The sequence below is a fragment of the Xyrauchen texanus genome, chromosome 8, assembly GCF_025860055.1.
Source record: "Xyrauchen texanus isolate HMW12.3.18 chromosome 8, RBS_HiC_50CHRs, whole genome shotgun sequence".
NCBI classification, from domain to species: domain Eukaryota; kingdom Metazoa; phylum Chordata; class Actinopteri; order Cypriniformes; family Catostomidae; genus Xyrauchen; species Xyrauchen texanus.
In genome coordinates, this window is record NC_068283.1 from 42,875,265 (window position 1) to 42,889,083 (window position 13,819).

Below are 13,819 nucleotides of genomic sequence, written 5' to 3' on the forward strand. Positions count from 1 at the left end.
TTATACACTCTTATTCTGAACAGACAGGAAGAGCTCAAAATCCTCTTTCAGGACTGCAGAGGCCAGTCTTATAACAATGGTGCTAACATGAAGGGGAAGAACAATGGGGTTCAACCAAAATGCTGGAGAGGAACCCTCTTGCATTTTATGTTCCATGTGGAGCACATACGCTCAATTTGACTGTTGCAGATGCTGCCAAAGGGTCAGTGGATGCCACCAGCTTCTTTGGAGTGATACAGAAGGTGTATAAATCAGCTACTATGCAGAGGTGGGCCATTTTAAAGAATCACGCCAACCTCACTCCCAAGTCTTGGAGTGACACCAGGTGGGAATGCCGGCAAAATAGCATTGAGCCTTTATGCTTCCATTCAGACAAAGTCAGGGATGCCTTACTTGAGGCCAGAGACGAGGCAAAAGATCCATCTGTGAGACACGAGACACAGTCTCTAGCTGAAGAAATAGGATCATTCCATTTCCAAATATGCACCATTGTCTGATATGACATTTTGAGCAAGATTACTATTACAAGTAAGCATCTTCAATCTGTGAACCTGCAGCTGGACACTGTGGTCAGTCTAATAGACAAAACCAGAGCATCGCTAGTGAATTACAGGGCCACTGGCTTCAGAGATGCTCAGACCACAGCAAAAGATCTCTGTGAAACAATTAATGTGGAGGCAGTGCTTCAACAAAAGCGGCTGAGAAGCACAAAGAGGCACTTTGCCTATGAGACAGCTGAAGAACCAGTGGCTGATGCCATGAAGAAACTGGAAACTGCCTACTTCAATGTTGTGGTGGACAGTGTCATCCAGTCTCTGGATGACCGTTACAAGTCTCTAGGAGAAGCCAAAGGTACATTTGGAGTGCTCCTGAACTTCCAACATCTTGATGACACCACCTTTGGAAACCAGTGTTCACAGCTTGAGGAGACACTAACATGTAGTGATGCAGCTGACCTTGATGGGAGAGAGCTAGTGAGGGAGATCCAAAGCCTTCCAGACTTTCCAAAATCAGAAATGACAGTAATGGAGCTGCTTTCCTTTATCCACCAAAAGGAGCTGTCCGAATTGTACCCAAACCTCTGGATAGCTGAGAATAGCATGCGCTCTTCCAGTCACTGTCGCATCTGCAGAGAGAAGCTTTTCCAAGCTGAAATGAAAAAAGACCTACCTGAGGTCATCCATGGCTCAGGAGCACCTAAGTGGACTGGCTATTATTAGCATCAACCATGAAGTTGGCAACCAGATGATTGACAGAAACTATGAAGCAGTTATAGATGATTTTGCCTCTAGAAAGACTAGGAAGCAGAAGTTCTGAGGTCCAGGCAACCCATGGTTATTACTGAAGCCTAGGCCATTGCCCTGCTGTGAAGAGCCATTTTGGGCTATAGAGTTTTTATCTCTTATTGTACTTTTATTGCACTTGTGTATTTGGACTTAAGAATAGATTTATAGCCTGTTGCACTTTGTTAAATCTGCTCTTTGAATTTGTTAAATCTGTTTTATCTAGATATAAATCTGTTTTAATATATTTTTAAATAAATAATTGTGTTCCCTAAAACAATGGCTTTTTGTTTAATCTAATGCAAATATATTCTATTCATAGGCAATGGGGGCAAGGGGTATCATGTTTTGTTGTACTCTAGGGCTTAATATGTGTCAGATCGTCCCATCATTGTTGACATGATTGGTGCTTCATGCACATCCTTTGGCTGGTTCAGAAACCTGTAGGGCCCAATACACTATTTTTGTTTTGGGCCCCCAAAACCCTAGGGCCGGCCCTGCTGTCAATCAAGCACAGTAAGCTGCTCAATGGACTTGTAATATTGTCCTTGGCATAAGATGTTGGCCCTGGGGATTCTCTCATTATATAGGCCTGTATATTTACTACATGATTATGGATTGATTTTAGTGGCATATAGATCTGATGCTACAAGAATGACACTTCCAGGATTGCCAACACAAATATCTCATATCATGAACATCGACAAGTGCACTGAGAACAAATGAATGGCCACTGTTTGTGATTTTAATTTAATCTTAATCACGGTAGACATCTGTTTATTTATTAAAGTTGCTTTCCACACCATTCAGGATAATGGACGGCAATCTTGGAATTAGCAAACAATACAAAACACATATACTTTAAGTGCACAAAGATGTTTTAAATAAAAACATTTTACTAGTAGAAAATCATCAGTGCTTTTTTTTGTTTTCATTCTTTTTTTGGAAAAATTACAGCCTGTTTCTATTAAATTACTGTTTAGTTTACTTTTGAAATAATGCCGGCAAAATTCAGTGAATTAAATAAAATAAATGACCAAACGAAAAAAGCATTACATTTAAAAAATGTATTACCAAACGAAAAAGATATATATATTTTTAGACCTTTATATGCCTTTTCTTTTCTCAAACTTAAATTAGCCGTACCCTGTTCTGTAGATGAAGTCTTCTGAATGACTCTCAGATTATAAACTATCAGAACTATTTGTCCAATGCTGAGTTCACTTTCAGAAAACAAGCATTTGAACCTTTTAAAACGTTTACAATTTTTTAATCTGACCCTCTTTACCTCAGATGGCATTTGCTGAGCTTCTTCAGACAATGTAAATCGCAATATGAAGCTAAAATACATTTTAGATGATAATCAAGTTCAGTTGGTGGTTAAAAGTTGCTTGAAAAATATGCAGGACATAAAGCAGTTGTGATTGTGATGCTTTTGATTAGATGATTGTTCAAAATATTAAATATCACGGATGTATAAACCCTGATATTACACAGAACAAATGATTATTTAACATATATAATGCACGTATCTATGTTTATATATATATATATATATATATATATATATATATATATATATATATATTGTACAAAAATGTATTAATATAAACTCAGTATATTCACATGGATACTTGCGTTATTTTAAATATATAGACTATATGCCTACTGTCTATATTTTCAATGTGTATATATATATATATTGTATTTAGTTATAAAATAATACACTTTACATGGATATATATATATGCTACACACATACAAAATTATTGTAGGACTTCAGTGATTCCCTGCGCCATCTGCTGGGAGAAAAGAGAATCGCAGCCTTGAACGGCACAAATAAACATCACGTGGACGCGAAGCGGCCGTCAATTCACAGAATTAGAAGCAATATACCTTTAAACCAGCTTTTCCTGGTGCTATTTTGAAAATTTAAGTGCACTGGCGATAAAACTCAAATATCTAGGATAAAAGAAAGTAGGGCCCTGGATTTTGATTGAGTGCAAAGATTTTTTTTTCTTAAAGCACAAAGGTCGGATGACCGCATGCTACCCTTCTAGTGTTAATAACAATGGTTTTACTTTAGAAATGTTGTAGTAACCATGACTGAAATAACCAGGACTGTTGTCACCATGGATTTCTTAGCAGACATCATGGTTTTGATAGAATTAACCATGGTTTTTTGTAGTAGTAGTACTTTAGTAGCCATATAGTAACCATGGTTTTATGTAGTAGTAGTACTGTAGTAGCCACATCATAAACATTGTTTTTTGTAGTAGTAGTACTTTAGTAGCCATATAGTAACCATGGTTTTATGTAGTAGTAGTAGTAGTAGTACTTTAGTAGCCATATAGTAACCATGGTTTTATGTAGTAGTAGTAGTACTGTAGTAGCCATATAATAAACATGGTTTTATGTAGAAGCAGTTCTAAGGTAGCCATAAGTAACCATGGTTTTTTTGTAGTAGTACTTTAATAGCCATATAGTAACCATGGTTTTATGTATTAGTAGTGCTATAGTAACCATATAGTAACAATGGTTTTATGTAGTATTAGTACTGTAGTACCCATATAGTAACTATGGATTTATGTAGTAGTAGTGTCTGTAGTAGCCATAGAGTAACCATGGTTTTATGTAGTAGTAGTAGTACTGTAGTAGCCATATAATAAACATGGTTTTATGTAGAAGCAGTTCTAAGGTAGCCATATTATAAACATTGTTTTTTGTAGTAGTAGTACTTTTGTAGCCATATAGTAACCATGGTTTTATGTAGTAGTAGTAGTACTGTAGTAGCCATATAATAAACATGGTTTTATGCAGTAGTAGTACTTTAGTAGCCATATAGTAACCATGGTTTTATGTAGTAGTAGTACTGTAGTAGCCATATAGTAACCATGGTTTTATGTAGTAGAAGTACTGTAGTAGCCATATAATAAACATGGTTTTATGTAGTAGTAGTACTGTAGTAGCCATATAATAAACATGGTTTTATGTAGTAGTCGTTCTGTAGTAGCCATATAATAAACATGGTTTTATGTAGTAGTCGTTCTGTAGTAGCCATATAATAAACATGGTTTTATGTAGTAGTAGTACTGTAGTAGCCATATAATAAACATGGTTTTATGTAGTAGTAGTACTTTTGTAGCCATATAGTTGTAACAGATTGACCTAATTGATTGGGGTGCCAAGCAGGTGTTTAAACCTACTACATTTCGTTGAGTCAGTCAACCATACAAAGGATTCAAACATAAAAAAGTAGGAACCCTTAATATGTGGATGAAGAATTAACACACAAACAGCAATAGGCTCAATTCATATAAATTGTTATTAGTTTTTTGAGCAAGATAATATTCAGTGAGGGGAAAGCATTAATGATTCACAAATGCCAACACAAAAAACAACAAAACCGGAAACCCAAAAAATCCCAGAAATTAAATACTCATTTCCCAATTCTGGGGCTCATTTAACATGACAAAATCTTTCAACAAAACAAATCAGTTCATTCAAAAATTAAATTAATTCAAATTCAGTTCCTTTCTTTTCAACTCATTTAGGGTGCAAACCACCAGTTTCACAAGTTCAGCATGAACAGTTCATGACTGAGTTCTCAACCCAGCATAGTTGCTTGCACATACACTTAGACCTTTAAGTCCATTCAGACCAGCACTGAGCAACCAGTCCACTGTGCAGTCAAAAAGAGTTTTCTCAGCACGTTAAACAACATTTACACAGTCTCATGGTCAAAAGTCTCCACTGGCAAACCCAACATAAGAATAGTAAAAAAACAATACTTGTTTGGTTTTGTCCAGTCAGTCAGTTAGAGAAATGATCTGTCCTCCATGGTTGTTTGGACCATAAGTAGTCTCTCTGAACATCCATCAACTTCCAAAAGATCCATAAATCCCAAGGCAAATCAATGAAAGGTTCCTTTTCACCTCACAGGTTTTTTTTAAAAGGAGATATGCAGGGATTAACTTCCCACATCTTTCCACATGGCATTTTTAAACTGCCATCTTCCCACTCTCTTAAACCATGTGCTCCACACATCATGTGACTCAGTGCATCATGTGACTCAGTGCATCATGTCCGTCACATAGTAACCATGTTTTTATGTAGTAGTAGTAGTACTGTAGTAGCCATGTAGTATAGTAACCATGGTTTTATGTAGTAGTAGTACTGTAGTAGCAATATAATAAAAATGGTTTTATGTAGTAGAAGTACTGTAGTAGCCATATAGTAACAATTTTTTTGTAGTAGTAGTACTGTAGTAGCCATATAATAAACATGGTTTTATGTAGTAGTAGTAGTAGTACTGTAGTAGCCATATAATAAACATTGTTTTATGTAGTAGTAGTAATGTAGTAGCAATATAGTAACCATGTTTTTTTGTAGTAGTAGTACTGTAGTAGCAATATAATAAAAATGGTTTTATGTAGTAGTAGTAGTACTGTAGTAGCTATATAGTAACAATTTTTTTTGTAGTAGTAGTACTGTAGTAGCCATATAATAAACATGGTTTTATGTAGTAGTAGTAGTAGTACTGTAGTAGCCATATAATAAACATTGTTTTATGTAGTAGTAGTAATGTAGTAGCAATATAGTAACCATGTTTTTTTTTGTAGTAGTACTGTAGTAGCAATATAATAAAAATGGTTTTATGTAGTAGTAGTACTGTAGTAGCTATATAGTAACAATTTTTTTTGTAGTAGTAGTACTGTAGTAGCCATATAATAAACATGGTTTTATGTAGTAGTAGTAGTAGTACTGTAGTAGCCATATAATAAACATTGTTTTATGTAGTAGTAGTAATGTAGTAGCAATATAGTAACCATGTTTTTTTGTAGTAGTAGTAGTACTATAGTAGCCATATAATAAATATGGTTTTATGTAGTAGTAGTACTGTAGTAGCCATATAATAAACATTGTTTTATGTAGTAGCAGTAATGTAGTAGCAATATAGTAACCATGTTTTTTTTGTAGTAGTAGTACTGTAGTAGCCATATAGTAACCATGGTTTTATGTAGTAGTAGTACTCTAGTAGCCATATAGTAACCATGGTTTTATGTAGTAGTACTGTAGTAGCCATATAGTAACCATGGTTTTATGTAGTAGTAGTACTTTAGTAGCCATATACTAACCATGGTTTTATGTAGTAGTAGTAGTACTGTAGTAGCCATATAATAAACATTGTTTTATGTAGTAGTAGTACTGTAGTAGCCATATAGTAAACATGGTTGTATTTAGTAATAGTACTGTAGTAGCCATATAGTAACCATGTTTTTATGTAGTAGTAGTACTGTAGTAGCCATATAATAAACATTGTTTTATGTAGTAGTAGTACTGTAGTAGCCATATAGTAAACATGGTTGTATTTAGTAATAGTACTGTAGTAGCCATATAGTAACCATGATTTTATGTAGTAGTAGTACTGTAGTAGCCATATAATAAACATTGTTTTTTTGTAGTAGTAGTACTTTAGTAGCCATATAGTAACCATGGTTTTATGTAGTAGTAGTACTGTAGTAGCCATATAATAAACATGGTTTTATGTAGTAGTAGTAATGTAGTAGCAATACAGTAACCATGTTTTTTGTAGTAGTAGTAGTACTGTAGTAGACATATAGTAATTATGGTTTTTTGTAGTAGTAGTACTCTAGTAGCCATATAGTAACCATGGTTTTATGTAGTAGTAGTACTGTAGTAGCCATATAGTAACCATGGTTTTATGTAGTAGTAGTACTTTAGTAGCCATATAATAAACATGGTTTTATGTAGTAGTAGTAATGTAGTAGCAATATAGTAACCATGTTTTTTTTTTTATTGTAGTAGTAGTACTGTAGTATCCATATAATTACCATGGTTTTATTATAATAATATTGTAGTAGCCATGACTGAAGTATCAATGACTGTTTTCACCATTGTTTTCTTGGCATAAATCATAGTTTTGATACAATTAACCAATGTTTTACAACAGTAATACTGTAGTTTCCATATAGTAACCTTGATTTTACTATAGTTTTGTCACCATGACAATAAATAACCATGTTAACCCTCTGGGGTCTGAGGGTGTTTTGGGCCCTGGAGAAGTTTTGACATGCCTTGACATTTGTGCTTTTTTCAGTTGCTTAAAAACACATTAAAGGCTAAAGTCTGATAACACTGTATTCAGCACAAACTGGGCTACAATAATATGTGAGCAACATGTATGTACAGGTTTGTATTTTTGAGAAAATATCGTTTATGCATGGTTTTTGAAAAAACGAACATTTTAAGTCACTGAAATACGGCCATATAACACATACTAAACATTTGTCCACAAGACTTTTGAGAACTGGATCTTGTAGTCTAGAGTTTTTGCTACAAAATTATGTGAAAAATCATCCTGATCACTCATTCATACAAAACAATATAGTAATTTAACTTTTGTGTGACAATTTTAGTGCTGAATGGTAATATGCGAGGAGGCGTGAACTATCATGAATATTTATGTGATTCACACCTGAGGACACAAAGACCCCTCCTCTCGGCCTATCAATGAGGAATGTGACAAAGAGTATGAATGTGAGGAGATTTAATGATCAAAATCAAGTTTTAAGTTAAAAGAAGTTATCTGACTATATATTTTCTTTACACAAAGACTTTACTTAATTTTAGACCTACACTACCATTAAAAGAAGTCTCTTCTGCTCACCAAGACTGCATTTATTTGATCCAAAATACATATGATAATATGCTGATTTTCTAATATGGGCATATTTAAAGTGCATTTTACTCATTTAACCTAAACACATATTTGCAAGCACAAGCTTTGTTGATGATAACGAGGCAGCATAAACACATTAAAATATAATCTAACATTCATATTATTTTTATATCATATTACATATCATATTTATTTCATACAGCATACAATGTAAATAAAACTTGCCTATTAGGACATGTCAATACTTTGAATCCTGTCTGGAAACAGTCCCACTAATTAAATATGTACATGTTTATATAAAATAGCATGTCAGCTAATGAAAACTAAATGACTTACTCGTCTGAAATTGTATCCTCTGCTGGAACAAATCTCTCTTCAAAATACAAATGTTCATCTGAGTCCCGCTCTTCTTCTGTTAACTCATCCTTACATCCAGGAGTATCATTACAAACATGCAGAAAAGTTGAGTTGTGTTGTGTTTACATCAAATCTCGCAGTCGGGGGCGTGTAGTTTTCCCTTGATCGCCTCAGCACATTAGCGTATGAATGGCGCGCTCTGCTGGTGGGTGGGATCACATTAGAGATAATGAAGCTGAGCCAGGAAAACCGTACATCGCTTTGTTTCATACAGATTACATTGCAGGAGAATATTTGTTTTAAATTTGAATTGTTTTATTTATAAGTAGACATTTTAAGCTTTCTTTAGACATATGTTTCATGTTTGTGTGAGAAGAATTCGCGGAGTTTAAGTTAATTTTAGTGACGTGTTTCTGAAATATGATCGTGAACACTGAGACTGCTGAAAGCTCAACCTTTTTATTTTATTTATTTAAAAAAAACACAAGGGTTTGATGTTAATATGAGTGTACACAAAAAAAGAAGACCCTCTATAGTTTATAATCATGTATTGATTGTATTTATATGACCATAAATGACGGAGTATTTTAAGTCTATGTTGCTGCTATGTGAAAAAAAAAAAACAGCAAAACGCGCCGGCGCGTTTGCCGACCCCAGAGGGTTAATGTTATGGTGTGACTGTCCGGCACTTGTTTCTCAAAGTGAGAACTTGAATAAAACTAAAAAAAATAAATGCAAAAATTCTCAAAGAAAATACAGAAAAATAATACAGATGTCTATTTGTGAGCCTACTCTTTTCAAAGTCCAAGCATAATGTTTTGAGTCAGTTCTAATCAAAAAGATTTTGTCACACAAATCAAAATCATATGGTGTGACACTATTTTGGGATATTTGAACAGGCAACTGTTTTGAAACCCTTGGGAAGGAGAGGACCTTCTTCAGCAATGTTGTACAGAACTAGCAGTGTATTGCTGCTGTACAACCTGAGGTGAGTCATCATTTTTATATTTACAATAAATCAGATCTTTTTGGCACTCTGACAAAAGTCCCACTTCCAGATGTCTTTTGGTGTGACACATTTTTTATAAAAATGCAAAAGAAATTTGTCATAATTATATGTAAATCTATGCTGCTTTGTTATAGCTAGCATGTTGTTAGTATGCTAATGTGTAGCTACAAGACTCAAGGTTGTGCTAAGTGCAGAAAACATCATATGGTGTGACACTTCATCATATGGTGTGACATGTCTGCCTGTCACGCCATATGATTTGATTGTCACACCATATGATATGAATTGTAATTCCCTGCATATATAACAATAAATAACAAAGTCCAATGTATGTTTTGTCTTTTTAAACATTTATTCGGGTCCATCATCACATACAAGCTGTAATTATCCACCATCGATTGTGTTTAGTTTAGTTTTATTCGGTGATACAGATTTCTAGTTCATCAGACAGACACAGCAGACCCCTTCACAGAAACCTTAGAATGCTGTTTAAGTCTAAACAATGTTGTCTTCATCTCAAACCATACATTTCCTTTTATTTTGTCAACTTGAGGCAGGTAATGATGACAAGTGCAGAGAGGACAAAGAGATACAGGGAGAGACTGAATTCAGACCCTGCAAAGAGAGAGGAGTTGCTGAGGAAAATAAAATAAAAGTAAACAACAACTGTCTGTTTCTATTCGCTGACCAATAGGAAAGGTCTGAGGGTGCTTTCACTGTTGATTCAAAATGCCTTGAGGCAGATTTCTTGAAGCCTGGCAATACATGATAGCTAAAATACATGATAGCTAAAATATCATCACTGTAGGCAGTGCAACTAAGAGGAACGCAGTTAGGAAACGAAGAGAATAAACAATGTTGAACAGCTGTTAAAATGTTTACACCATTCTGTTAACAGATATCAAGAAAAGAAACAGAAAGGGAGATGCCTAAATTTAGAATCCAGACTCTCCCACCGTCAAGAAGAGAGAAGCTGAGGGAGATATGGAGAAATTCTCAAACAAAATATAGAAACAAAAGAAGAAATTTAAATGCATTACTCAACATGACTCCCCCAGATAACTCCATCTATGATGGAGACATCCAGGTAGACCCAGATCAAGTCCCAGGTCCTACATCACCACCACCAAGCCCACCTTCATCACCACCACCAAGCCCACCTACATCACCACCACCAAGCCCACCTACATCACCACCACCAAGCCCACCTACATCACCACCACCAAGCCCACCTACATCACCACCACCAAGCCCACCTTCATCACCACCACCAAGCCCACCTACATCACCACCACCAAGCCCACCTACATCACCACCACCAAGCCCACCTACATCACCACCACCAAGCCCACCTTCATCACCACCACCAAGCCCACCTACATCACCACCACCAAGCCCACCTACATCACCACCACCAAGCCCACACACTGAAGAGATAAAGAAGGGAAAACCATATGTGGGACAAATTGTTGCCATAAGTATGGAGGGGCTGCAGGTGAACTGCATGAAACAACGTGGAGACAAAAATGGTTTTGTCTGGCCAAATAGGCGAGACTGCATTTATTATCAAGATCAGGAAGTTGTTTGTGGCTTATCACAACCTCAGCAAGGCAGTCGGTTTGCTACTCTCTCCAAATTTGACTGGCTTATGTACAATGGAGTCTAGATGAACTGATTTATTTGTGGATCCACTCAGCTACGCTGTATGTTCACGGTTCAAATGATATAAAACAATTGTTTGTTTTACTTATATTAATACATATTGCAGACCAGTTTTGAAATGAAATGACATTTGATACACAAACATATGTTCATATGGTTCATACAATATTTAATCAAATAAATCAATAAAATTTGAATATTACCTTCCAGCATTTAAGAGTGGTTAAATATTTCCTGCCATATGAGTGATCAGTACTCACCAATAAGTAGGATAATACATGGTTTGCATTGACACATGGCGACATTATCATATGGTGTGACACTATATCATTTGGTGTGACATTCCAAATTGTGAAAATAACATACCTTTATTAATGATAAAACCTGAAAATATTCATGGAATACATAGAAAATAGTATCAGCAAGAGTCACAAATATTTTTATAATTTTCTAGCAAGGTTTGTCACAATAAATAGAAAATATGTTGAAAGACCGACGGCATAGGTCTCACATTGAGCAATGTTTTAGAAAATAATACACAAATGTAATAAATTTTGACAAAACTATAATGGATCACAGTTTAGTTATGATAAATGACTTTGATAAAGTGAGTAACTTAAGAAAGGTATAATCCATTTTCAGTTTATATACAATTATTTTCATGTCACACCATATGACGATTGTATGCACTAATACAACAAATTTTCACATAAATTCTGATTCCAATTGAAAATTTGAAACAACATATGTTTCTATAAAGATGAGAGTTAGTAGAACAAAAGTCAAACTTCAATCCTGCATCTATCAACTCTTTCAAATTTCACTAATGTTCCACAGAAGAAGAAAAAAGTATTTTGAATAACATGAGGAGAAAGTTTTTGGTTTTGTGGGGACTCCTTAAATGTTCAGCTCTTTCAGACCACAGCCCAATACGACATCCACTTGTGGATCTGAAGGCCGATGAGTTCATGATCGGTGTAGGAATAATTACTTTACCGGCCAGAAATTCGGAAAAATGCTGCTAAAGTTATCACCGCACTGCTGCCAAACAACCACGCCCATAACCCAGAGGATAACAGATATACTTACCATCAGCGATCATCAGCAGCATTGGCATCAAAACACAGTTAGACAGGTGCAGCATCTTCAAATATTTAAAAGTCGTCATGTTTTCTAGATATTTCTGAAAAAATTTCCTTTTCCGTGAAGGACGTTCGTGTTCGTATGAGTCAGTCTAACATGTTACTTTCATATTCATTTAACTTTCACTTTCGGATAGCTGTGGGCTGGGTCTATGTGATTATTAAATAAGAAAATAAGATCAGCACAAGCGCACAGGCTTAAGATAGACATAATATATATCAACTTGAGATCATTTAATCAAATCACACATTATGTCGCCATAAATAATTATCAAGAAAGTACAATTCTCAAAATAATCAAAAGTCTTGACATTTAAGATTTTATATATTCATTCAGCCTAAAAAAAACTAAAAACATCAAAATATCGGTTTGGCATAAAAGTAAAAGTGAACACACTCCGCGGTTTATACAATGTAAAGGACTGGAAATGAGTCTGATGGTGAAAGAAATAAAAGTTTTTTCAGTTGTTTTATATATCAGAGTTTTTATATGTGCTAGTGTTACAGTGATTCAAGTTCATGTTGTTTTGACAAAGCAGCCTATATGATAGAGAAGTTGTGTTCTGTGTTACTGTCGGTTTGTTTTTCTCTTCTTTCTCGCTCTTTTACGTTCACTTTCTCAGACAGACGCTATTGGTCCTGAATCCTGTCAATCATTGTTGTCTCAGTGACGTCATCACAGTCCTCTCGCCAATCAGCGCGTGACACAGGTCTGTGACCCGCGTGAATTTGGCCTCCACCCAACGCAAAACGTCTGCAAAATAGTCTCAATCGTTTGTGCTGGTTCAGTTTTTTTTAGATATTTAAAGAATATTTATAGGTCATTCTGAGGTCACTCAGCCCCCACATGCTCTAAATTTACCCAAATAGTCTCAATCGTTTGTGCTTCATTTGTGCTTGTTTGTGCTGGTAAAAGTTTCGTTTGTGCTGCTTCAGTTTTTTAAATATTAGACATTGAATTACAGGCTGAATTATAAATGCTGATATTTATTGAATACAATAATCATAGTTTAGTAGCAGTCTCGGTCATTCTGATTACTATATTAGGCTACTTTATTATATATTTCTAAAATAGGTCTATCTAGTTTTGTGTGTTACGATTTATGAGCAGTGCGGGTTTGTTATTTCAGTCTCTTGCCAAAATGTTGGATGAAGATGTTTTAATACAACAACAACTCCTTATTAATGTTTTTGTAGTCGCTATGGTGTTTATTAAAAACGTATTGGTGTTCAGACAGCAGCAGCTCAATATTCATCTGGTGTCTGTCGGACTCTTTTTCTGTCACTCACTTTCGATCAGCTCTGGGCACGAGAACAAAAGCAAAAACCTCCTCGATGTGAACACACTTGAGTCACATTTCCGAAAAATTTCTGTCCAGACTAATCATCACATCATTTGTTCAATAAACAATTTGTTCAATAAACAATCTTTACTTCACTGGTGTTTCCTGATTGAACTTTTGATTTATTTACATGGAGTATCATCTGCTACACTTCACTGCCACCACTATAGGCCCAAGTGACACTTCTGTTCAAGATACTATTGTGGACATTAGTGTAGAGTAAGTAGAGAAAAAGGCGACATAAATCAAACTGCAAAAGTCGTTACTAAATCAAATTTCTGGCCAATGTAAGTACAATGTTTAAACACTGTCAGTAACAA

General features: G+C 35.1%; 2 protein-coding genes across 3 annotated transcripts in view; both read right to left on the minus strand.

Annotated features, from left to right (window-relative positions):
• Positions 1-12,260, minus strand: part of LOC127647778 (uncharacterized) — a 34,266-nt gene extending 22,006 nt beyond the window's left edge. The window contains exon 1 of the mRNA XM_052132245.1: positions 12,104-12,260. Coding sequence (XP_051988205.1) covers positions 12,104-12,182 — 79 coding nt within the window. The 5' untranslated portion in view covers positions 12,183-12,260. The remainder of the gene's footprint in view (positions 1-12,103) is intronic.
• On the minus strand, positions 10,299-11,114 carry LOC127647789 (uncharacterized). 2 transcript variants are annotated; one of them, XM_052132263.1, is made up of 2 exons: positions 10,609-11,114; positions 10,299-10,512 (listed from the first exon to the last, which is right to left on the minus strand). In XM_052132263.1, the coding sequence occupies exons 1-2, from the start codon at positions 10,910-10,912 to the stop codon at positions 10,451-10,453; spliced, it is 366 nt and encodes a 121-aa protein (XP_051988223.1). In that variant the 5' UTR covers positions 10,913-11,114; the 3' UTR covers positions 10,299-10,450. The 2 variants fall into 2 exon arrangements, with proteins under 2 accessions (XP_051988223.1, XP_051988221.1); XM_052132261.1 differs by having other exon boundaries at positions 10,561-11,114.
• Positions 12,261-13,819: the final 1,559 nt, after the last annotated feature.

Excerpts from the sequence above, each read along its gene's own strand:
- LOC127647789 (XM_052132261.1), bottom strand. The coding sequence starts at position 10,912 with ATGCAGTCTCGCCTATTTGGCCAGACAAAACCATTTTTGTCTCCACGT. Across the intron at positions 10,513-10,560 it reads GCTTGGTGGTGGTGATGTAG|GTGGGCTTGGTGGTGGTGAT; the intron begins GTGGGCTTGGTG and ends GTGGTGATGTAG.